Source organism: Salvia hispanica, chromosome 3, assembly GCF_023119035.1.
Source record: "Salvia hispanica cultivar TCC Black 2014 chromosome 3, UniMelb_Shisp_WGS_1.0, whole genome shotgun sequence".
NCBI lineage: Eukaryota > Viridiplantae > Streptophyta > Magnoliopsida > Lamiales > Lamiaceae > Salvia > Salvia hispanica.
In genome coordinates, this window is record NC_062967.1 from 48,451,740 (window position 1) to 48,477,753 (window position 26,014).

The following is a 26,014-nucleotide window of genomic DNA, read 5'->3' on the forward strand; positions in this document are numbered from 1 at the left end:
TCATCCACTTTCTGCGTTCTTCTAATTTATTTGGTATTACGTTTAATAGTTTCTTATACTATTGTTATTAATATATACAATACATACCTTATTTAAGTATTATGATATTACTTTCTAGTGCTAGTTAATACTTTTACATTCTCAACTATTTACATAAATATTTTATTTTAATGAATCTCATAATTTTTTTAAACTGAAAATTTAAGTTAATCATAATATATAACATATACTACATTGAAATAAAAATTTAATATAGTAGAAAAAATATATTCACGAATAGTCAAGGGAATAGATAAGAGGGTTTTCATGATGTTATTGTAAATAGTCTAATGATAATATTAAGACGCGACATTGTGATATTAAGCAATTGATAGCAACTATTAATTTTTTATTTAATTAAACAATTATAGATTTAAATTAATTATATATTCAACGAAGGAATGCTATTGTCTTTTTTATTAAATTGATTATGATAATTTCAAATAATTTTTTTAGACTACAATTACTGCATAAGAGTAGATAAAATAAAACTGAGCTCTTTGAATTATTTAATATTTTGTATATGTTAATGAATTTTAATTTATTTTTAATTGTCAATTTTGTATTGCACTTAAAAATAACATATTCTTCAACGTATAGCTTTAATATTGAAAACTTAATATTCCATCTAATAAATTGAACTACTTATTACATATATTGTATAAGTATAAAGTTTACATATATTTATATCTTAAGTTATATCACTATTAATATTAAATATAATACAATGATTTAAAATATTACACATACGTAAAACTAAACGTAAATAATTAATAGTAATAGAATATTAATATCATTAAGATATTTTTATTTTGAAATTAAAATTAGAGAGAATATCTTTTTTCGTATATCAATTATTCCAAATTATACTTTAATAAAAATGAGAGAATAAATAGATTTAATTGCTCTCGTGGCCTTAAGGGTATTTTGATCATGAAAATATTGAAAATAGTTAAAAAATAGTTGAATTCATATTAACTTATAATTGATGGACCTCAAAATATTATAAAATGTTATGGACCAAATTAATTTGCTCATCTAGGATAGTTGATAAACTTAAAAAAGATGTTCCATCAAAATGGAATTACAAATTTGACTCATATTAAATACTAACATCTTATTAAATAAGTCACTTTATAAAATAAATTTGACTCGATTCAATGGTTCCCACTATATAGATGATTTATAGAGAGTAGTCCACTAAATTATTTAGATTGTATGGCCACTTCATCTCGCTCTTGCCTCTCCCCTGTTGATCTCTGCCTTAGCAACAATACCTCTCTCAAAAATGGCGGAAAATGTTCATTTCTTCGCAGCAAAACCGATTTGCAGCTTCTCCACAGATCCCCCAACAAAAATATCTCCAAAAAGTACTTGTGTTTCTAACCCTCATTTTTTTTAATTAGCTGATCATTAATTAATACTTAAGTCGATCATCGCGCAGGAATTTTATTGTAACGAATATTGCTACGCCGGAAGCAGCTGCAGATCTTGTTTCCTCTTCGGCCGGCGCAGATCTTCTCTCTTCTTTCTCTCTCCCCACCTTCCAAGGCATCTCTGACAATCCATGGTCAGCTCATTAAATTTATTTCACCATCGATTGGATAAATTATATTATTTGAATCCTTTGGCTGCAGGGTTGCTGGGATAGCTGGATTGATGGTGGGAGTGCCTTTCCTGATCCAGTGGCTTGTAACAGTGTCAAGTATGTTAGTCAAACATTATCAATTATACTACTTGTAGCTAGTGTTTAATTGAGTAGTTAATCTTTTTTTGTTACATCTCCAGAGGAGGTTGGGGTGGTGGCGGAGACGGTGGAGGAAATAGCTGACGCGGTAGGTAAAGTGGCGGAGGAAGTGGACAGAGCGGCGGAGGACTTGGCGGAGTCGCTGCCGGAGGGAGGGCTAAAGCAGGTTGTGAGCTTTGTTGAGGATTTGGCTGAAGAAACAGCCAAGGACGCTCAAATGGTTGAGGAGTTGATGGACAAGGTGCATTTCTTATTTCCTTTTTTTGTGCCTTCTTTTATTCTTTGAAATATCAAATTATCAATGCCATGGGAATGCCAATTACTACATCAAATGGCAATAATTGAAATATCATGATAAATATAGTATATAACCAATAAATATGGTAGTTGGGGTTGTGGGACGCGCACCTGTCACACCCTTCAATATTTGATATGGTTTCATATTAAAAATTGAATAATAATAATAATAATAATAATAATAATAATAATAATAATAATTCAAGCTAATAAATTGATTAATTTAAACTTCTTGTAGCTAAATGAATTCTATTTAGTTAATTATTATATCACTCAAAATAAATGTTTATTCATTGGAAATGGTTATTTTAATTAATATTATCTCCTCAAATAAGTAGAGGGGAACACCAGACGTGGCCACGTGGGTTGATGTTAATTTCAATTTTCTTTCTTTATAAGGAAAACCACTTCAAAGTGTTTTTATAGTACACCCTTGATTCACGAAATGACGAAAAGTACTCTCTCCGTCAATATGATTTTTAAGAAGCTGTGATTTTATAAATTTTACTATTGCATTTTTTGTCCATCCACAAAAATATGGTCCTTCTGTTTTAGTGCATAATCTCACCATATCTTTTGCGGTTGGATAGGTGGAAGAATTGGACGAGAAGTTGGAAAAAATATTGGAGAAAGAATCCAAAAAAGGCACTGAGAAAGAATGATGGGTTATTGATTGTTAGAAGAATGGATATATTGCTGCACTTTAAAAGCAACAAATAAAACGTGATGATTATACTACTCAAGTAAGAAAGGCTTTTGGAGCTTAATCGGTTTAACTATGTATCTCTCTTTTAATTTCCTATTATTTTGGTTTTCGGATACAAATATACACAATAATGTAAGTCTCTCTCTTTTTTATTTAACTTGGGTCAAATCGCCATTTATTTAAATTACAACTTACATTAAACGTACTATTTAGAAAATAAACTTACACCTACTCATGTAACTATGTAAGTGCACATAATAAAATCATAGTGTTGCCTTAATTTGTATAGTCAATCAGATACGTGCCAAACGGAGAGAGTCTCTATTGCATGGGTTTCAGTTGAGTTGCAGAAAAAATGATAGAGAAAGAGTTGGAGTGCAACTTTGTATAATATAATAATTAAATTAATATACTTCTTTCAAACCAGAGCTTTTTTTTATTCGTCATAAATTTAGAATTGAATTTTTAATATAATTAAATTAGTCTTATAAATTTAACTAGAAATCTCTTAATATTGAAACACTTCATTAACTATAACATGGAGTAGTAATTTCGTTATTCTTGTTTAAAATAGAATTAGTATAAGTAGTTTGTGACGGGATGAAATAACAAAGTGTGAATAACATGAAATAGAGGGAGTTCATTTTATTTAATATTTAATTTTTTTTATCTTAGGCCATGGCCCAGAAAAAGTGTCATAATTTAGATTCCACATCTCTTATCTTTGTCAACTATTCGATTCTGCAATTGTTTGTTCTAGTTAATTATAATTTTCATTTCGATTATTCACAATCCTCACAAAAAAAATTGTAAATAAAAAAAACAATTCGAACGAACGGGTCGCTTAAATTATTTACTATACATATCACAAAACGTCAGGAACAGTATTATATGGTTCAAACCATCAAAAGACACCTGAAAGAAAAACTAACTAAATCCACCCCTATTTAATGAGGAATCAAAGGGACCATTTCTCTTTTTTCCTTATTTAATTCCAATATTCCATCATCATTTTTCCCTTTTTTTTGGTTCTTTTTTTAAAGTCAGGCTTTCTAAGCTTTCAAAGGTAGAGAGAAAAGCTGGACAGCATCAGTGGCCTCGCAACAAATTCTACAAGGTTTATCAGCCGGAGGCCGTAAGCACCTACGTTAGCTGGAGGTTCTCATTTCTCAGCGACGGTGATGATACCTTGCACAATATATCACATCCTCTTCTCAGAAAATAAAACACAGAATGTGCCTACTCTTTCACTACAAGCATTTCTAATCAACAAATTAAGGCATGGAATTACATGAACACAGTCGTTTAATGAATTTAAACTTATGGCAAAGTGTCAATACTGACTTATAGTATTAAGTGAAGCCAAGGTAATAATAGCTTGGATGGCTTCTTGTAACATAACCCTTAAAAAGCCGAGAACGAGGACTATGTATATATACAGATCATGATGGGGAGGGTAAGGAAGGAAGCAAGAATCGATATCATCAGTTGCGGTGCCCAACTAAATCACTTTCCCCCTCCAGGCAGACGAGTCTCAAAGAATGAGGAGCCAACTTATAAACTCACCAGATGATGAAACAGTTCGTTATATGCTACGGGTGGTATATAATTGCAATAGAAAGCAATAATCTTGCCACATGTAATGTGAGGTGTTACTGCAAGACTAGCACCTCTTCCATCTGCAGTTCCTTCAGTCGCCTTTTCGCATACAATGTTACTAGCACTGTCGCTGCCGCGGTGATGGAAAAGCCAGCAATGTTGAGCAGAATCTGAGGACCTGACATAGTTTGCCGATCATCCGCAGCATCAGCTATAGTTTGTATTATAATTCCACTGCATTTAAAGTAATAACACATTAGTCTCAACTGATAAGAGCACAAAAAGAAAATTGCCTGTGTACTTTTGCATCCAAGCAACACATGAAACAAGGAAAAAAGAAGAATCCAATATAAAATACTAATAAAATATGCATCATTGCAAGCGAGAGGGTACATCCCAAATATTATTAAGAGCACACAGAAGATAAACAGAGAGAAAGATAGAGACGAAACGAGTGAGAGGAGGGAGGAAGAGAACTAACGTGTAAAGTGTAAGAAATATTTCTGGCACCATCCCAACAAGTGTCCCAGAGAAGTAAGGACCAAATTTCACATCTGTAGCTACGGCACAGTAGTTATATATGATGTAAGGGAAAGGAGAAATCCTAATGAGTGCTACAGCTCTGAACTGATTAAACAGACTTCCCTCGCCAGCCAATCTTATCACAGAAGCTCGCTTAGGATATTGCTCTAGCCATACCTACAAGTGAGGAAAAGGATGATTAAGTTTGTAACGTGTTTATGAGTATGAAACAGTAAAGAATGACAAATGATATAAATATTCATCAATACCTGGATTTTGTGGTAAAAAAGTGAACCAATGAAATACGGAAGAGAGACACCAAATATGACTCCTCCAACAACCAGTAAAAATCCATAACCATATCCGAAAGTCATCCCAGCAAGCCACATAGACGGCGAAGAAGGTAAAAGGATGGATGGGAATATTGCCAGAGAACAAAAGATTAAAAATCCTAGCTGCTTTCTGCTGAACGATTCTCTCTCCCAATTAATTAACGGGATGATCTCCTGGAAAAGTATAGATAAGACTTAGTTAAAATTGGAGCTAGAAAAGAATGAAATGACAAATAGATGCAAGGCAGTGAAAACAGTCTAGTTATATCCAGATTTCCCACTTTATCTTAGGCACAGATATTACAAGAATAATGGCAATTTGAATTGCTTATTTGAACAAATAGATTGATACACTAAAATGCATCAGCTCTAACTGATACATGGCACTAAGTTAAAACTGGAACTACTAAGAATGAAATGATAAGCAGATGCTAATACTTGAAAACAATTGAGTTACAAATAGACTTCTCACTTGAGCTCTAAGCCTCTTTTGGGCACATAAAATACAAGCGTAATGGCAATTTGAATTGCACATTAGAAAATTATCGGAGAGAGAATACAATAGAAGGATCATTCCCCAGCTTAACATCATCCTCTACTTGTGAATTCCAAAGTAACTTGTAAGCAAAAACAGAGAGCCATCATCACATCTTAGATGAGCCCATAACTTTGAATTGAACAATGTAAGTTAAGATGTAAGAAACCTAAAATGCAATGGTACATTACAATGCATCAACTTTAACTAGCACAGGAAATGGGTCAAAGTAAAGAAGAGAAAGATGGATTACACCAAATACATACACACTAGTACATCCAGTTTTTTTCAACAACAACCAATCATCATACATTATACCAACACCAATAAACTTAATAATTGCATACAAGTTAGCTTCTCCAATGATTAAAGAATGAAGGAGCAATTCTTAGACAAAAGCACCTGAATCTTCAAAGTTTATGTTCCAAATTGGTACAAAGAGCTCACAAGCACATATACCTAAATTGGGTACAAATGCTTGCAATTGCTTAATGAAATCACAGCAAAATATAGACCTAACTTATAATTGAGAAAGAAACAAATGTATGCAATCTTTTGCACATAAATCCCCAAAACAGAAACAGACCCAAATTAAGAGAAACCTAACCTTCTCCATGACGAAGGGTCCGATCCATTTCAAGAAAACCGCGAGCAAAATCCCAATAAACAAAGCCACCAGTAGAAGCTTCGCCCACCACCACAGCCACGACCACCATTGGCCTCGTCCGCCGCAAGAAGGCGAGGCCTCATTCAGGCACTGGGCCCCAGCGCCCACGCCAACCGCCAATTTCACGTAATCCACATCCATCCTAAGATCGCCGTGGCCGGCATTATTGTAAGTCATCACAAACCCGAATCAAAAACCAGTTGTGATTTTGATCAATTGGATAGAATCCCAATTATTCAGCAATGAAAAAGATGAGAATTTGGGGGCCCCACCGAGAGAGGGGGGCATTCAGGGTTTCGCAACAATAGTCAAAATATAGCCGTTTGTGAACCTTTTTTCATCTTTTGGGTTAATATAAATTGAGCTAGAAAGATGAACGAATGAATGTATTTCTGCGGTGATGGAAGAAGAGAAACAGAGGGAAAATCGGAGATTACGTGGCAAGCTTTCCTGTGTATAGTTGCGCTGACTTGCTGGTTTAGAAATTAGAATGATGAGGAAACAAGTGACCGTTTCGGTAGATGAAATGAAATTTTCACCTTTTACTTTGATTTTATTTCACTATGTACAGTTACAACTTACAAGTTTCTTTTCTTTTCTTTTTTTTTTTCTTTTTTTTTTCTTCTCATTTTTAGGTGTGTCTGTTACTTGCAAATTTTACACTTCGTCAGCAGAAGTCAGCCAAAGATTTTTGGTTTTTTCGGAATTTTGGTTATGATATTCTTGGTTCCTTTGAAGATTTTTTTTCCGGAATTGTGGTTCATTGACTTTTTTTTCTTTCAGAATTTGGTTATGATCGATTTGCTTCTTAAACTAAATCTAATTGAAAATAAAAGTTTATATATACATATTTTATAATTTGATGTATTATTTTGTAATCGTAATTTAGTAGCCCCAACAAAATTCCCTCAAGTTTATCGAAGTAATGTCTGTTGTCTGCAATCGTGAACTCACGTACTCACCTCACTAGAACTAGAGAGATAACATGAGATAACGAAAATAGGAAAATTAATCATTTAGTTGCTTTAGCTCACAAAATATGTACCACATATTGTTACAAAGTACAAAAGATAATAGCTTTCGCAAACGCAAGATACATTTCAACTATTTAACCGTTTATTCAACTAATTTCTCAACCAACTTCTGAACTACATTATATTTCTTCGGTTAGTTTCATTATCAAAGAAATCAAGTTTAAAGGGATGACAAAAGGGTGCCTAAATGGCTAAATCAATTGGTTAGATGATGTTGTAACTTGCTACGATGCGGTGGCAATTGTATATGGACACGTGGCAGTTGGAAGGCCAACTGTCCTACTAATAAGAAATCAATTATGAATAAAGGAAATTCATTTGTATATATTAATTTTAAATAAAATAAGAGGTGAATAAGTCAGTGAAAGGTGGAATTCTATCAATATTTATGGTAAAAGTGAATTGAGACTCCTATTTGCGGACAGACTAAAATGAAAAACGAGACTCCTATTAGTGGACGGAAAGTGTAAATTTCTTGATTTATTGAAATAAAAAAAATATGGATTCAATTTTGACTTCTATTGATCAGACGGATCACTTAATTTACTTTATGTTATGAATCTCATATGCACATCTACCCACTTCGAAACTGCTATAACTAAGATATACTACTATAATGATAATGGTTGTGAACCTTATTTTAATTTTAACGAAGATTGTCAACAGTCTAAACTCTATATTAAAATGACAAAAGAAATCTACTATTGCCTACATTGATACTCCCTTCGTTCCATAGCAATAGAGTCATTTTGTCATTTTGATACGTTTCATAGTAATAAAGTAATTTCTCTTTTTAGTAAAACTCAACACATTTTTTCACACCTATTTTATTGTCTCTTACTTTTTTCTCTCTTCATCTTTCTACCTTTTTTATTTTCCACTTTATTCTCCATTTACTTAATTTACCTAACATAATTTTTCTTAATCTCCGTGTCGATTACTATGGAACGGAGGGAGTACTATATTGACTATACTCCCCATCCGTTTTTCATTTTGATATGTCCTTCGTTAATTATCTTAATTTATTTTTATTGTGTTTTGATAGTGGACTACATTCTAATAATTCTTTTTATTTATATTTTATTAATATTAAAATATAAAAATTGAATTTACGTTTCATTAACTATTTTAACCTACTTTCTTTAATATGTTTTTAAATTTGTGTCAGATCAAAATAGGGCGCACATGAAGAATAATTTAATTTATAATCATATTATAAAATAGGTAGTATATCGTTATATCTGATTTCATGGGCTTCAATCCACAGTACAAATGCTCAATATTAATTTTGGCCCATGATACTATTGACAAAGCTTCGTGAAGTTTGTTTGTTTGCTTTTGTTTAAAAATTAGTAGTCCATCCATATGGCATGAGTTCCAAAAAATTATTTAGTTTTGTCAAGAATATTAAATGGATAATGTTAATGATTCTGTGTTCATGGTGCATGATCTGCAATTTGTGAATGCCTCTCCTGCCTGTCCTTTTACCACTAATGACTGGTTATGTGATTCTGGATGTACTTATCATGTGAGTCCTTTCAAGGAAGTGTTTTCTGAGCTGAAACCTGTAACTAAAACGTTTGTGTCAATGGCTGATGACAAGAAATGTGAAATTCTTGGTATTGGCACTGTGTGTTTGAAGTTTGAAAATGGTAATGTGCTCAACTTGAAGGATATTAGATATGTTCCAGACCTGTGCTATAACTTGATGTCTTGTACTACTCTTGAAAATGAGGGTATGGGGGGTAAATGAGGGGAAGGCTGTATGAAAATTTGCAAAGGATCTATGTGCCTTTACAAAGCTAAGAAAAAGTGTGGTTTGTATGTCTATACTGTTGTGCCTCTTGCATGTGAAAAAGCTTATGTCAATGTAGTTAAAACTGATAGAACCATGTTGTGGCATAATAGGCTAGGTCACATGAGTGCTAAAGGCTTGAGTATTCTAAAAAAGCATGCCATCCTTTCTGATAATGATGTTCAAAGTGAGTTGCCTTTCTGTGATTCTTGTGTGCTGGGTAAACAACATAGAGTTTCTTTCCCTGGTACTCCTGCTCCTGCTAATGTGAGTAAATGTATTTTGGAATACTTGCATATGGATGTCTGGGGTCCTGCTTCTGTGTCTTCTCACTCTGGATGTGTTTACTTCTTGTCTGTGATTGATGATTTTTCAAGAAAAGTTTGGTGTTTTTTGATGAGACATAAGTCTGATGTTTTTGAAAAACTTAAAACTTGGAAAACCTGGATTGAGACTCAAACTGGTAAGAAGATTAAGGCTATTAGAACTGATAATGGCCTGGAGTTTTGCAATAATCAGATGGATGATTTATGTGATAGTTTTGGAATCAAAAGACATAAAACTGTGTCTTATACCCCACAGCAAAATGGGGTTGCTGAGAGAATGAACAGAACTTTACTTGAAAAAGTGAGATGCATGCTTTCTAAGTCTGGTTTGTCAAAAAAGTTTTGGGGTGAGGCTTTATTAAATGCTACTTATTTGGTAAATAGGTCTCCTTCTGTGCCTCCGGTTGGTCAGTGTCCTGGATATGTGTTATATGGAAAGCCTCTTAACTTTTCTCACCTAAGGGTTTTTGGCTGTACTGCTTTTGTGCATAATAAGTCTGATAAATTGAGCCTAGATCTAGGAAAGGTGTTTTTCTAGGTTACCCTGAGGGTGTCAAAGGGTATAGAGTCTGGCTAAGGGATGAACCTGGGTTCAAGGTCATAATAAGTAGGGATGTAGTCTTCAATGAAGATGAATTCCCCTGCTTAAGATTGACAAATAGCCCAGATCCTATAGATGTGGACAATGAGCCCCTCAATGAGGTGGAGTCCACAGATACACTCACTGGAGTGGAGCATCCCAGTGATGCTCCAAGTGAGGTGGAACAACCATTTTGGAACACTTATCCAGTCTATACACCTAATGAACACCTGATGAAGGAAATCCAAATGTGATGCATGATAATCCTACCCAAAATGTTGCTGACAATGTGCCTAATTTGAATGATAGTCCTGTTAGATATTCTCCTCCTGTTCCTGCCCAGAATGTGATACATAGCCATAGTGGCATTCAAAATGCTATTGATAATACTAACTTGCAGGATTATGTGTTATCCATTGATAGAACTTGAAGGGTCAATGTCAATAGACCTTCTAGGTTTGATGGCTTGTTGGCTTAGTTGCTCTTATAAATTTGGCTTTCAATGTGTATGAACCTGATGGTGATGAGCCCCAAACCTATAAGCAGGCTACTAAGTCTAAGTTCTGGAGTCAGTGGCAAAAGGCAATGTTGGAGGAGATGCATTCTCTAAAAATTAATTTTACTTGGATTCTTGTACCTTTGCCTCCTGGTGCATCTGTGGTTGATTGACTATATTGACTATACTCCCCATCCGTTTTTCATTTTGATATGTCCTTCGTTAATTATCTTAATTTATTTTTATTGTGTTTTGATAGTGGACTACATTCTAATAATTCTTTTTATTTATATTTTATTAATATTAAAATATAAAAATTGAATTTACGTTTCATTAACTATTTTAACCTACTTTCTTTAATATGTTTTTAAATTTGTGTCAGATCAAAATAGGGCGCACATGAAGAATAATTTAATTTATAATCATATATAAAATAGGTAGTATATCGTTATATCTGATTTCATGGGCTTCAATCCACAGTACAAATGCTCAATATTAATTTTGGCCCATGATACTATTGACAAAGCTTCGTGAAGTTTGTTTGTTTGCTTTTGTTTAAAAATTAGTAGTCCATCCATATGGCATGAGTTCCAAAAAATTATTTAGTTTTGTCAAGAATATTAAATGGAGAATGTAAATAGAATGCGAGACTCATTTTAGTATAAATTTTAAAATAAATTTCAAATGTAAAAAGTTAATAAAATATGAGGTTCGCATGCGAAAAATGAGAAAGAAAATAATTATTTAAATCACAGACAACTCAAAATGACCAAAATAACTATTTATACTAAAACGTGTGTGTGGGTTTGTGAATTTTAAAATGAGTTAGTACTTCTGTCAAGATATTCATATTTTTCTATTTTTAAATACCCATCAAAATTAATCTATTAGCACTATTTACGATTAATACTTTTTCTCTCTATTTTCCACTAAAAATATTACTCCATAATAGTAGTATTTTTTTTTATTTCTCTTATTTCACCTATTTCTTAAAAACTAGTATAGCTATATAGACAGAGTAATATTAATACAAGCATAAACATATAGCAATCGACATAATCATAGTATCTTATTAATTGCATGAGCCTTTCAATGTAATCAAGTGGTTATTAGAAATCGAGTTCGCTGCAATGGGCAAAACTGATACTTATAATTAAAATAATAGTAATATGATAACATTCACATTTTCTTTGATTGAATTCATAAGCTCTCTGCTAATTATGATGTTAAATTACTTCTGATCATCATTCGAATTATTATGAATATCTAGTCTAATTAAACTTTTGACATTGATTCATTTTATTTAGTTTCCAGCTGACAACGTTTAAATTGGTTAATTGATTAGTAATTCTTCAACTGGCTAATATTCTTCTTAATACATAATTAAGGAGTATTACTCCTTTTTGCTTTTTCCATTCACAATAAATATGGATTTCAACATTTTTTCCATTTATTATTCTAGTACAAAGTTGTTTTAATGGACACCAATCACATTAAAATTTTCAATGTAGATTGATGGTGGTGGCTTGGTTGTTGCAGAGAATAAATGCTTCTCCACTGTACTGAAACGGACCTTACAAGTTAAAGCTCAGTAATAGTCAAACATTAGAGCTGTCAGACAGAATGGCTTCATCCCTTGTTTGTGAATGCTAATTTAATTTAAGAAGATGGAGATGGAGGCTGTAGTCTTATTACATCTTATACCACGTGGAGGTATACCTCTCAGTTTTCACTTTTCTACGCTAGCGGAGAGAGAAAGGTCTTAATAAATTACCCAAATGCGTCTCTTTCCAGCCAGGCTTGGCAGTTTTCCCATTCACAAACCAACTCTCCATGCCAGCTCCCCATCTCTCCTTCAACTTTCTTGAAATTGTATAAAATTAAATATTTTGACACTAACCCACACACACAATCTGCCCAGAGCAGAGATCCCACTTTTCTATTCAGTGGAGAAGATTCCCCCAAACAATACCATAAAAGACAAAAAATTTGCATCCACCCCCTTCACATTTGCAGCAAAATGTTGAATTTTGGAAGAGAGAAAGATGGGATTTTGTGTAAGGGGCATTGGTGTATGAGCAGAGGAGGCACAGAATCTGGAACTATAATGCTGGGGTTATGATGGGAACATGAGAATGCGAGGTACAACACTCCACTGCATTGTGTTCCTGTATGCATTTTGTCTGCTTCAATTTGTGGTAGTTTTAGTGTCTCCCATTACGGAGAAGGAGATTTTGCTTCAATTTAGGGGCAACATTTCTAGCGACCCTTTTGATAGTTTGAGTTCTTGGATTCCTAGTAGTAGCCCTTGCCAAGATTATCAAGGGGTGTTCTGTAATTCTGATGGAAATGTGGCAAAAATTGTGCTTTGGAACACTAATCTTTCTGGAGTTTTGTCACCTTCTTTATCAGGATTGAAATCACTTAGGATTATAACCTTGTTTGGTAATAAGTTAACTGGTAATATCCCTTCGGAATATGGAGAGATCAGTACTTTGTGGAAGATAAACTTGAGCTCCAATGCTCTTTCAGGACCAATCCCAGAGTTTCTTGGAGATTTGCCAAACATTAGGTTTCTTGATTTGTCTAGAAATGGGTATAGTGGTGAGATTCCTTCAGCATTGTTCAGGAACTGTTACAAGACTAGATTTGTTTCCTTGGCTCATAACAATCTATCAGGGCCACTCCCTGCTTCAGTTGGTAACTGTTTGGATCTAGAAGGGATTGATGTGTCTTTCAATGGTCTCAGTGGGGCGTTGCCGTCACAAATTTGCAGCCCTCCAGGGATGATGTACTTGTCTGTGATGAGTAATATGCTATCAGGGAGTGTTGAGCAACAACTTTCACAATGTAGAAGCTTGAGTCTTTTGGATCTTGGTAGCAATATGTTTTCTGGGGCAGCCCCATTTGGGGTTATTGGATTGGAAAATCTAACGTATTTCAATGCTTCATGGAATATGTTTGAAGGGGAGATCCCAGAAATGGTTTCTTGCACAAAATTGGAAGTGTTTGATGTTTCTGGGAATGCTTTGTATGGAGAGGTTCCATCAAGCATCACTAAGTGCAGTGGCCTTAAATATTTAGATTTGGGTTTTAATAGACTTAATGGAAGTATACCAGATGGAATATCTGGATTGAGAAATCTGGTGCTGCTTCGGTTGTCAAGTAACTCGATAGATGGGATGGTTCCTGCAGAGATCGGTAGTATAGAATGGCTTGAAGTTCTTGATTTAGACAATCTCAGACTTCATGGTGAAATTCCTAACGAGATCACTCAATGCCGGTTTCTTCTCGAACTGTAAGTCCACTCCTCTCATTTTCATTGTGCCAATGTGAATATTGAATAAGTTATTAAATGATTGATCATGGCTGCAATCTGTTTTTGCTATTCCATTTATCTGATTGGTGTCTTAAACATACTTGCAGGAACGTCTCAGGGAACTCTTTAGTGGGAGAGATTCCACAAAACCTTGATAACATGACGCATCTTGTAATTCTCGACCTCCATCACAACGAGCTCAATGGAAGCATACCAATGACCATTGGAAATTTTTCTAACCTCTATTATTTGGATTTATCCGAGAACTTACTCTCTGGTCCGATTCCTTCTGCACTTGGAAATATCAACAATCTATCTCATTTCAACCTCTCTTATAACAACCTTTCTGGTGCTATCCCTCCAATCGAAAGCATCAAGCAGTTTGGATACTATGCGTTTTTCCACAATGCAGGTCTGTGTGGTGCTCCTTTAGAGAACTCCTGCTCAGGCAGTGCTTCCAATCCGTCTGCAAGGAAGCCAAGGCTGAGCGCTTCTGCAATTGTCGCCATAGTGGCTGCTGCCTTGATTGTTGCTGGTGTCCTCATCATCACAGTGATTAACATGAGGGCTCGTCGTAGGAGGAGAACTGAAGACGAGACCATGATTGTAGAAAGCACTCCACTTGCTTCTTCAACAGAATCAAATGTCATCATTGGAAAACTGGTCCTCTTCAGCAAAAGCTTACCCTCAAAGTACGAGGATTGGGAAATCGGAACCAAGGCTTTGCTAGACAAAGAATGTTTAGTAGGTGGAGGCTCAATTGGAACCGTCTACAAGAGTACCTTCGAAGGTGGGATTGCCATAGCAGTGAAGAAACTCGAGACACTGGGGAGGATCAGGAGCCAGGATGAGTTCGAGCAGGAAATAAGCCGCCTTGGAAACCTTCATCAGGCCAATCTGGCTGCTGTCCAGGGTTACTATTGGTCGTCTAGCATGCAACTAATTCTGTCGGAATTCGTATCAAGAGGAAATCTGTATGATAATCTCCATGGTCTTGGCTATCCTGGCACAAGCACTGGCTCTGGTAATCCGGAATTGAATTGGTCTAGAAGGTTCAACATAGCAGTCGGGACTGCCAGGGCTCTAGCCTACCTTCACCACGACTGCAAGCCTCCAGTTCTACACCTCAACGTCAAGTCCACTAACATACTCCTCGATGACAGCTACACAGCAAAGCTGTCTGATTTCGGGTTGGGGAAGCTGCTTCCTCTACTTGACAGCTATGGCCACCAAAAAATTCACAATGCAGTTGGGTACATTGCTCCAGAGCTTGCTGAGAGTTCAAGAATTAGTGATAAATGCGACGTTTATAGCTTCGGGGTCATCCTTTTGGAGCTAGTAACCGGAAGGAAGCCAGTAGGGAGCCCATCAGCGAATGAAGTGATGATTCTGTGTGAATATGTTAGGGGTCTGATCGAGCATGGTAACGCCTCAGACTGTTTCGACAGAAGCTTGAGAGGGTTTGTGGAAAACGAGCTCATCCAGGTGATGAAGCTGGGGTTGATTTGTACTTCTGAAACGCCGTCGAGGAGACCAAGCATGGCTGAGGTTGTTCAAGTTCTTGAATCTGTAAGAAATGGTTCGGAATCATAAATTAAATGTGTAACTAGACGTGTTGTGTTCTTCACTTGGTACAGGGAGGCCTTAGTGATTCTTTTGGGTTCATTGGAATATTTATGACAATCAATTGTTTGCTAATAGTTGGTAATAATGTTGTTTGTTCAATTATTTTGTAGCTTATGACTAATTCAACGTTTAAGCATTCTTTTGATATAAATACACATCAAGCCTGCTTCCTGAATTTGCTACTTGCCATTGAATGTGCAGCTCACTCTATTTATTAGTATTAAGTTGTTTTATCTTTGGCGGTACATTTATGACGGACGGGAAGGAATTAAAAATAATAATTGCTCCCTCTGTCTTTCAAGAATTTGCATTTTTTAATTTTAAAAATTCTTTTTTCTGAGATGGATCTATTCTCCACTAATAATATTTTAATTATTTTTCTCTTTACTTCTCTCTTACTTTACCAATTTATATTAAAATTCGTGGCGAACCCAAAATGCATATTCTTTAGGGACGGAAGAAGTATTTCTTTTCTAGAATAACTCATAGTTTATGATCTATGAGTGATTTCTAGAATAATCCCTAAATAATTATTTCGTCATTTTTATTTCTAGAATAACTCCTAATTTATAATGTAAGATTGATTTCTAGAATAATCCCACTATATATATAGAAATATATGTGTGTATGATCATGCGTATGACATAAATATTATTGGAATAGAGAAAGTATAATTGAAGTTTTTGAATTTAAAAATTAAAGTATAGAAAAGTCAATAACTTTTGCAAAAATAGTTTCAATGGTCTTTATTTTTTTATGCATATAAGTAAAACCTGTTTATAACAAATTGTACTAATCATAATTATCATATTATGGCTAAACATAGTAGTCCTCGTTAAGCAATCATTTAACTAACTTTATTCTATTCGCATTTTATTATAAATATATAAAAATAGAATCCACTTTTAACTAATATTTTCTCACCCACTTTCTATTACATTTTCTAAAACTTACATGAAGGGAGTATATTTATCATTTTATTCGATATCAAGCCGATCCACTCCTAGATCCATCACTGATCACATCAGCCACTAAAAAATGTGCAAGAAACCAACAAACAAAGCAAAACAAAGATCCGAATACTTTACAAGAATCAAAATAAAAACACAACACAAAATGTCACCATACTAACTTTCAACCGCGAATCAATGCCAAAACCTTAGCAACTGAAGTGATGGCTTTTTTTAGATCATTTATGGACATGACACCACAAAAAACTTACTTTTAAGAAAATAAATATTGAGACACACATTTGCGTTGGAAATTTTTAAAAATAACAACAATTTAGAACGTAAAAGAAAACAACAATTTAGAACGTAAAAGAAAACGTTCTTATATTAAGGACAAATTAATTTTATCTTTTGCTTTTTAGGACGCTTCCATTTGTGTCGTGTAATTTTAGTTGGGATACCAACATTAAGGACACTTTTTGAAGCGTTATTGATATATTTAGAAACATAAATAAGCATCCTTAACGAGTTTTTTTTTTGTAGCATTATTGCATTAAACAACGTTCTTAATGAGTTTTTTTTTTGTAGCGTGAGCTCCTATTTTCTTTTGTTTTAAAAGTCTGACCAACCTCTACTGCCGTTCGGATTGTCAACCATTTGTCTCGGGGAAATGAAATCCGGGTCTCTTCTTTCTAACTTTTTGGTGTGAAGTCTTGGAATTTTTTTGATAGGATCTTTGTGATTGGAACCATGTAATTTATCCAAGGATTATGCTAAAGTGTTGTGACTCAACTTTATTTTACCCAAATAGTATCCGCAAGTGTATGGGGTTATCATAGCAAATAACAAACAAGAGTATATCGTATCCCACAGAGACAATTAAGTGTAAACCTAAGTACCACGAACAAATTTCAACTACTATCCAGACGATCAAGAATTTTAGGTTTTGAAACTAACAACTACGAAAAGTATATAAATTCGGAGATTAAAATAAACACTTAAACAAGAGAGCAACTAAGCAAGTTGTGAAAGATGATAGAGAAAGATGCAGAATTCAAGGATCCGATGCACAACTCATAGTCTAACCCAATTAAAATAGATTTACCATTTAAAGTCTCCAGAATTGTTGAATCAATCACAATTGTAGATTAAATCCCCTCTCGAGGTGAGAAATCCGTAGATTAAGTGTAATAATTGAAGTCCCCTTCTAAGTCTTAGATCTAACTCCTAACAGGTTGATTAGATTAAAGATCACACTCAGAATCTCAACTCTCCCGAGTTCTATTGAATTAAGGTGTGAATTATCCTTTTTTCAAGATTAATTATTTCATTTCACGATTACTCTAAGAAACCCTAACACTCCCAATTGGTGATCACGCAATTGATAGGAAAAAACAAAAGAATAATTCAAACAATTGCAAGAGCAAGATAAAAACAAAGTCAATTGGATTAAAACTATGAATCAATGTATCTTCACACAGAATTCTACATGAAAAGTTTAGCTACTCATGTTCATGTAGAAAATAAATAGAAACTAGGAAAAACAATGGAAATCATGATACGAATTACAATTGGCGGAGGAATTGAAGCTTGAATCTTCAATCTTCTTCCAAGAGTTCTTCAGAGAGAGAGAGTGTGTGCGTTTGGCGGTTGGTGTAGAATGCCCAAGCTTAACCTAAATCTTCTTCTTATTTTTCTCTTCTAAAAATCGCGTTTGCACTCAGAAAAACGCCAAATTGACGGACCCGCCCAGATGGAATCAATCCACTGGAAATTCACCTGGCCAGGTACATGTTTATGGAATTTCTCATGCCTTAGCAGACCACTCGGCTGGGTGGAATTATACGTAATATGTCGGGTGAGATTTTCTAGACATCGCAGTGTTTGTAACGGCCATAACTTTTTCTACAGGACTCCGATTGAGGCGTTTAAGATACTCACGTGAAGCTCTTTCGAAGACGAAGAGAATGATATGCATTAGAGGCTGATTGGAGTTCAAAATCTCAAGTAAAATTGTCTCAAACCAAGGCTACTGCACATCGACATATTTTGTACTCCCTCCGTCCCAGAGAAGTTGGCACACTTTCCTTTTTAGTTTGTCCCACAAAAGATGTCACATTTCCCTTTTTGGAAAAAGTTCTCTCTCACATGAATATAAAAATTATATTTTCTCTCTCCATTTAACACACAAAACAAAACCTCCTAAAATCCTATGCCATTTTCAAAGTATGCCAACTTCTCTGGGACGGAGGGAGTACCTTTTTCTACACATTCTTAACAAAATGGTCAACATACCAGCATAATAGAGAAGTAGATATAAACACGCCTAATAATAGACGAAATATGATCAAATTCATACAAAACCACCCTCTAAAACCATGTAAAATCCAAGTATGTCAACTTGATCATCAAAATAACCCAAAAACACACAGAGATAAAATAGATATAGCCACAAAATCTATATCCAAACTTGAATTGAATGGAAGATTAGAAGACTAAGAATGTGTAAATGATTAATAGCTAGGATTAGAGCGATAGGACCTTAACCAAAATGATGGAGGCATTTCTAGACAACTTCCATTGATCCACACCATCCTTTGGCTTTACCACTCAATGGTTACACTACGATTGATGCGTACCTCTACTTGATTCATTCAAAGAAAGAATACAAGCAACCTTCACTGAAGGAATTCGATAAACCCTCTAAGGGGAAAACCACACAGGAGATACAATTTCAATAATTCATCAAAGTCTAACTTTTAAAGCCTTAAAAATACTCCCTCCGTTTCTTCATAATTGAGTCATTTTTCCATTTCGGAAAGTTTTTTCATAGTTGAGTCATTTTCATATATGGTAACTTTTTCCTCTTTCTTACTTTACTCTCTCTTACTTTATTCTCTCTACTTTATTCACTTTATACTTTATTCTTTCTACCTTTTTCTCTCTCTTACTTTTTTATCTATTTATTTAACACACCCAACATTCATTTCTAAAACTCCGTGCCAAAAAGTTCCGCCTCAACTATGAAAAAACGGAGGGAGTATATCGGTGGGGTTGAAAACGCAAGGAAAAAAGCCATCAAAAATAGAGAAAAACGTCCGACCTGACGTTTCGAACCCTCATTTTGCTCGGCCGCATGAACTCTCTGGAGTAATTGGCCAAAATTGGGCAAAACGCCCGCCCACCCGGGCGTCTTTCCTACTTCAATTCACCTGACTGCGCGATTTCTCTGGAGTCAACCACTCTTCATTGCATGACTTTCTTAAAAACGACCACAACTCTCTCTACTGACTCTAATTGAGGAGTGCAAGATACTCACGCGAAGCTCTATTGGAGAAAAAGACATTGATAGCCTTTTCAGAGCATTTGGACGTCATCATGATAAGCCGATTACTGATTGAAACTAGCTGCAATTGAAACCTTTTGTTTTTGGTTTTTTAATTTCAAAGACATTGAAATGCTCCATTGTTCACATGAAAAAATACAATACATTTTAATTCACTTCCATATTAAGGGGCAATTGATTGTAAAGATAAATAAATACAGTAAATTATAAATAAATATTTTAAATATTTTTTGTCATATAACTTCAAAATAGATGAGTTATTACTATACGAAATTGCCCCTAAGAGTTTGGTCAACTAATACTTGGATGATTATTATTATTATTATTATTATTATTATTATTTACTCTCCCGTTCCTTGTTAATAGATGTGTTTCTTTTCGGCACGTAGATTAAGAATAGTGTTTTAAGTAGATAGTAAATAAAGTAGGAGAGATGATTACTTTTTGCCAAAAATAGAAATAATATGATTCAAATAACTTAGAATTTTTCAAAATAGTAAAATAACTCTATTAACAGGAACATGGGAGTACTATTCTAGCCAATATCATATAACAATATCTTTTTTTAAAAGATTTTGGTTATAAAGTGATATACATAACATATGTTACGCTTTGGCGTGTACACAATGACCGACCGATGTGGGGTCGACCGACCCCGCCGTCGTCCGCCGAGAGCTGCCGAAAACTCCATTAAAGGACCTTCGAGATCCGGCGCAACTCCACCTTCGACCCCACTGAGCTCCGCCTAGACGCCAAGAGACAGATCTCCACTGCAATTCTTCATCCTTTGCAGAAAATAAAAGAGATAGAGAATAACAATTGAAATAATAGATGAGAGAGATGGAGAGGAAGAGGGAGGGGTCGCCGGCGCCGCTGTGGAAAGAACCGACGGAGAAGAAGACGTGTGTTCTAACTTCTAAATGTAATTCATACTTTTGTATGAAATGAGCTAAATAATTGGGCCTACTCTTAAAAAATGATAGTTATAGATTAATTAAGGGTAATTATAATGTCATTTTATTAATGATAATTTCATCATAACTTTTTTTTTTTTTTAATTTATTGATAAATATCAATAAGATTAGTTTTAAAATATTTAACGATAACTTAAAAAAAATTTAAGTTAGAAAATAAACTATTTAAAGTAAATACTAACTTAAATCGTGTACTAACTTAATTTACATTGTGAAAATTTTCACAGTGGCGTACATAAATCGTGTACTAACTAATTCACAGCGATCTATATTAAAGTCCAAGGCAGCTATTTCCATTTTTATATACACTCCTACATAGTAGTACTACTATAAATTATAGTGTTACACTATGACTATTTGATGTTTGTTAGTATTAATACGGGCTCTTTTTTTATTATTAGCATTAAATTATTCACAAAGCTGAGTCTCCTAAGAAATATTTCCAGTTGTAACCTTGGCACAGACTCTGGCCTTATCATAGATTTTTCCAGGCACGCACAAATATCCCTTGTTAGGCGCGCAATGGCTATCTTGAGAGCAAATACACAACCCTTCAAGCGCACATCCTTCCCTCACCACACTCAACCCGTCCGCGAGCCCCAACATCTGATCACTCCACCCACTCGAAAACACCCCTTCAGGATCATACCTCTGCTTCACCTCCACGAACCGCGCGCCGTTTCTATACTTCCCAATCGCCCCGAGAAACGCCACGTTCCGATTCTTCCCCCAATGCGGCAGAGCTCCGTACTTGAACACCGCCATCTGCTCTATCTCCTCCAGCACGTCTTCGAAGAGCCGGGGCTGGAGGGGATCCTTGCTCCGGTAGTAAGTGATGTCGAAGTCGAGGGAGTCCTCCTGTTTCCCCAAGTAGGCTGAGGAGGCGGTGACGTATCGCATGAGGATCCCGTTGTAGAGGTCGAGGCCGCAGAGGGAGTCCGGGAAAAGGGAGACGAGCTTCTGCACGTCGAGGATGAAGCCCTTGACTCTCGACAGGGCGATGCTGAATGTGGTCTGGTGGAAGAAGAGGCCCTTCACGCGGGAATCCCACGGGCATGCCGTGAGCCGAGCGTCGTCCGGGCTGTCGAGGCATGTGCCGGAAGCTTGGATGCGGTTTTGGTAGCCGATCACTGGGTAGCCCTTGAATATGAGGCCGTCGTTTGTTAGCCCGAAGCCTGTGGATCTTAAAAAAGAGGCCGTGATTCTCCCGTTTATGCATTTTCCGTTGGCGTCGCCTAGGGACTCCTGCGTCTCCTCTGATTCAATACGACACCTTATTTAATTAGTTATAACAAAATAATCATTTTTGGATAACACTTATATAGGTCATAGCTTGCCTGTGCTTCTGAGAGTGGCGAGAACGAGGGTGGAAGTGGACCGGAATCCTGGGAAGTTGTTGAGCCCATTTCCGGATGAGTTGGTTGAGGTTCTGTCGTCCTGTCGATAAATGACGCGTTTCTGACTGGGGAACCATGTGAAATCTGCAAATTCGTGTTTCCGCCCCAACGTTACAGCATCTTCTCCCAAATCGGAATCGTTCCTTGTTATGTATGTTACTGACCTTTTGAACAGCGGCTCCAATTTCAGTGTTACCTACATATATACATCATACATGCATTCTTATTAGGGAAACTCATACTCCTAGTTTACATATACATGCATTCTTAAAATACTACTCCACCTACTTAGTAAGAGTACTAACTAACAAAACCACCTCCTTTTTTATTTCTAATATGGGAGTATTACTTTTTAAGTTTCGTCAGCTTAAAACTTTCTTCCTTGACATGCGGTATATCTTAAAAAATTCAACGAGATGTCGAGCTTTTTATAGTTTGGAGTAATTAGTCGGATATCAAAGTACAAGCCACTTTTGTTATATAGTTTTCACATAGTTTGTACATTTTATTTTATTATAATTATAAATATTTCACAATATTTTCTTAAACTATATATAGTACTCCCCATCCACCAATAAATTTCCCTTTTTTTACTAGCTTAGAATTTTAAAAAAAATTGTTTTACTTAGTAAAAAAGGTGGTAGAAAATTAGTAGAATATGTGTCATACTTTTATATTATTGACTTTACTTCAAAATTGAATATGGGTGGTGTGAGTTAGTAAAATATGAGGTTCACTTATCAAAAATAGTAAAAATGCAATATGACATTTACTAGCAGACGAACGAAGAAAAAAATGGGACATTTAATAGTGGACGGAGAGAGTTATATTCCCTATCTTCAATTTCTTCAATTAATATAGCCATATAGGGATGAATGAGAATGAGTTTCTACTTTCTACTTTAGACATGAGGACATTCCGTTGACCCTTGAGCGAATCTAAGACGTAAGAATCCTCCCCATGCACTCGACGAGGGTAATTAATAAGGCCCTTATATATAAATGTCACTCTACCTATATTTGTTCACCTATTTCCTTCAGCAATAAATTAAATTGGTACCATTTTCAGTGGCATACTCACATGGAGGGAACAGTTGTGCATTTTACCCAAAAAAATAGCTAATGATAGTATTGAGATCCATTTTAACAAGGTTGTATAAATGGTAGGCAGTACTATTTGTCATGGTGATAGATTAAGTGGAAATTCGGTCACAAACAATGGTGTGATTTAAAAAAAATTGTTTTACTTAGTAAAAAAGGTGGTAGAAAATTAGTAGAATATGTGTCATACTTTTATATTATTGACTTTACTTCAAAATTGAATATGGGTGGTGTGAGTTAGTAAAATATGAGGTTCACTTATCAAAAATAGTAAAAATGCAATATGACATTTACTAGCAGACGAACGAAGAAAAAAATGGGACATTTAATAGTGGACGGAGAGAGTTATATTCCCTATCTTCAATTTCTTCAATTAATATAGCCATATAGGGATGAATGAGAATGAGTTTCTACTTTCTACTTTAGACATGAGGACATTCCGTTGACCCTTGAGCGAATCTAAGACGTAAGAATCCTCCCCATGCACTCGACGAGGGTAATTAATAAGGCCCTTATATATAAATGTCACTCTACCTATATTTGTTCACCTATTTCCTTCAGCAATAAATTAAATTGGTACCATTTTCAGTGGCATACTCACATGGAGGGAACAGTTGTGCATTTTACCCAAAAAAATAGCTAATGATAGTATTGAGATCCATTTTAACAAGGTTGTATAAATGGTAGGCAGTACTATTTGTCATGGTGATAGATTAAGTGGAAATTCGGTCACAAACAATGGTGTGATATGTTGTTTATTCTGTGTTTAAAGCCTGCAATTTTATTACTCCTTTTCATTTTTTTTTTCATCTCAATTTCATAAATTTTACGTGTTTGCACATGTCCAATTTTGACTATATATAACCGGTAACGAAATGAAATGAAGTAGTACCTGAGAGATAACACCAAGAACCCCAAGCGAGACTTTAGCCGCATCAAGGTCCGCATCCCCGGTTTCCAGCACGCGGACGTGTGGCTGCGCGGGCGCCACAATAGTCAGGCGCGTGACGCGGTCATGCACCTGGCTCCCCAAGCCCCACAGCGAGCTCCCATGAGCACCCGTCCCCATCATCCCGCCCACGGTCAGCCCCCACCAATACGGCGCGTAAGGCAGCGCCATATTGGCGCTGGCCGCCTCGCTGATCAGCTGCCTCAGCGTCACCCCACTCTCCACCGTGATGGTCATCGCGGACGCGTCCACGCTCAGCGTCCGGTTGAGGTACTTGGTGCTTATCAGCAGCCCCTCGTCCCCGTCCGGGCACACCAGCTTCGGAATGCTGTGGGAGTAGCGCGTGGCCACTTTGATCTTCCTCTTGGCCGCGGCCGCGCTCGCCACGGCCGCGACCAGCTCGGCCTCGGACGTGGGGTACACTGCCTCGGCTGCGCGGCAGGCGCTTCGGTCGGGGAAGGCGCCGTAGGAGTTTGTGATGGTGCAGTTTGTGTTTTTGATGGCTCCATTGCACTGGATGGGATCTTCTGGTGAGGTGGAATTTGCGGCGATGCTCATTAATGTCACCAACAAAGCAATGGTGGTGATGGTGTTCATATTCGTATTCATTCAAGCTTGATTGATTCCTTTTCACAGCTTGTAGAGAATACAGTGTTTTTGAAGGAGTAGAGAAGAGAGTTATTGTTCTTACCAACCAAATGGGTTTAAGTACCTTCGAAGTTGAGTAAGGTTCCAACAAACGGAGAATGAGCTAGTTTTAATTTTACACGACACGGACTACGTGGCTGTGTGCATCTCTACGGCCTTGGCTTGAGTGGTGATGTTTCTTTTTGGTTTAATTTGCTTTGGGAATATTATATCTGTATTCGCAAATTTTAGTATTGCTTTATTTTTTTTTCGAAAGAATCTAAGAATTGTTCCTAAAAGTAGGGATGTCAATTGGGCTAATCCGCTCGGGTTCGGGCCAATCCACTTGAGTTGTCGGGCTATTTGGGTGCAGGTTATTCGGATTGTGAATTTTTCCGGGTTATAAATTTTTGGCCCTACCCTTGAATCTTCGGGTTTCAAGCTAACCCACGGGCTATTCGTGTCGAAAGTGACCTTACGTGTTACTTTCTATCCAATCCAATATATATTCCAACTTATTAAAAAACAGATTGTCGCAAATAGTAAAATACTATTATCAATGTGATCAAGAGAAAGAAAATAATAGCACTTGAAATTTGAAACAAAATTCATAAACATATTACTTAATTAATAGCACACGTACAACAATTAAATAAAAATTATGCATTCCATATAAACTTAACTTTCAATTTAAGAGAAAAGACATAATTACCATATTTACTTCATATCAATATTGCATTTAATATTGATATTACCATATATACTTCATATAAGTATATAACTCAAAATTTTAATTATATTTTTACTATTTTAAATGCTCAATTCATGGGCTAACCCGAAACCCACCTGGGCCAGCCCGCATAATCCGCCAACCTGAACAGGTCAGCCCGTGTAGCTCGCTTCTGAATTTGGATTGTGATTTTCCGGCCTTAACCCCTAAGATTTTACCGGATTATTTCGATGGACTGAGATTTCGAGCTAGATTGACATCCCTACCTAAATTAAAGTATATGGCTGAAGTTTTGTTGTGAGACAAGGCTAGCATAATAAA

General features: G+C 35.7%; 4 protein-coding genes across 4 annotated transcripts; 2 read left to right on the forward strand and 2 right to left on the reverse strand.

Annotated features, from left to right (window-relative positions):
• Positions 1–1,234: 1,234 nt before the first annotated feature.
• Positions 1,235–2,946, forward strand: LOC125216110. The gene is made up of 5 exons (XM_048117735.1): positions 1,235–1,409; positions 1,484–1,609; positions 1,677–1,744; positions 1,828–2,027; positions 2,674–2,946. The coding sequence occupies exons 1-5, from the start codon at positions 1,258–1,260 to the stop codon at positions 2,743–2,745; spliced, it is 618 nt and encodes a 205-aa protein (XP_047973692.1). The 5' UTR covers positions 1,235–1,257; the 3' UTR covers positions 2,746–2,946.
• Positions 2,947–4,048: 1,102 nt separating this feature from the next.
• Positions 4,049–6,945, reverse strand: LOC125211265 (transmembrane protein 64). Its single transcript, XM_048110991.1, has 4 exons — positions 6,385–6,945; positions 5,180–5,416; positions 4,870–5,087; positions 4,049–4,622 (listed from the first exon to the last, which is right to left on the reverse strand). Exons 1-4 carry the CDS (start codon positions 6,619–6,621, stop codon positions 4,442–4,444), a joined length of 873 nt encoding a protein of 290 aa, XP_047966948.1. The 5' UTR covers positions 6,622–6,945; the 3' UTR covers positions 4,049–4,441.
• A 5,536-nt stretch (positions 6,946–12,481) lies between these two features.
• LOC125210578 (probable LRR receptor-like serine/threonine-protein kinase At1g12460) lies at positions 12,482–15,795 on the forward strand. Its single transcript, XM_048110116.1, has 2 exons — positions 12,482–13,973; positions 14,102–15,795. Exons 1-2 carry the CDS (start codon positions 12,805–12,807, stop codon positions 15,585–15,587), a joined length of 2,655 nt encoding a protein of 884 aa, XP_047966073.1. The 5' UTR covers positions 12,482–12,804; the 3' UTR covers positions 15,588–15,795.
• Positions 15,796–21,109: 5,314 nt separating this feature from the next.
• LOC125216006 (probable L-gulonolactone oxidase 6) lies at positions 21,110–25,013 on the reverse strand. The gene is made up of 3 exons (XM_048117601.1): positions 24,280–25,013; positions 22,228–22,483; positions 21,110–22,146 (listed from the first exon to the last, which is right to left on the reverse strand). Exons 1-3 carry the CDS (start codon positions 24,943–24,945, stop codon positions 21,320–21,322), a joined length of 1,749 nt encoding a protein of 582 aa, XP_047973558.1. The 5' UTR covers positions 24,946–25,013; the 3' UTR covers positions 21,110–21,319.
• Positions 25,014–26,014: the final 1,001 nt, after the last annotated feature.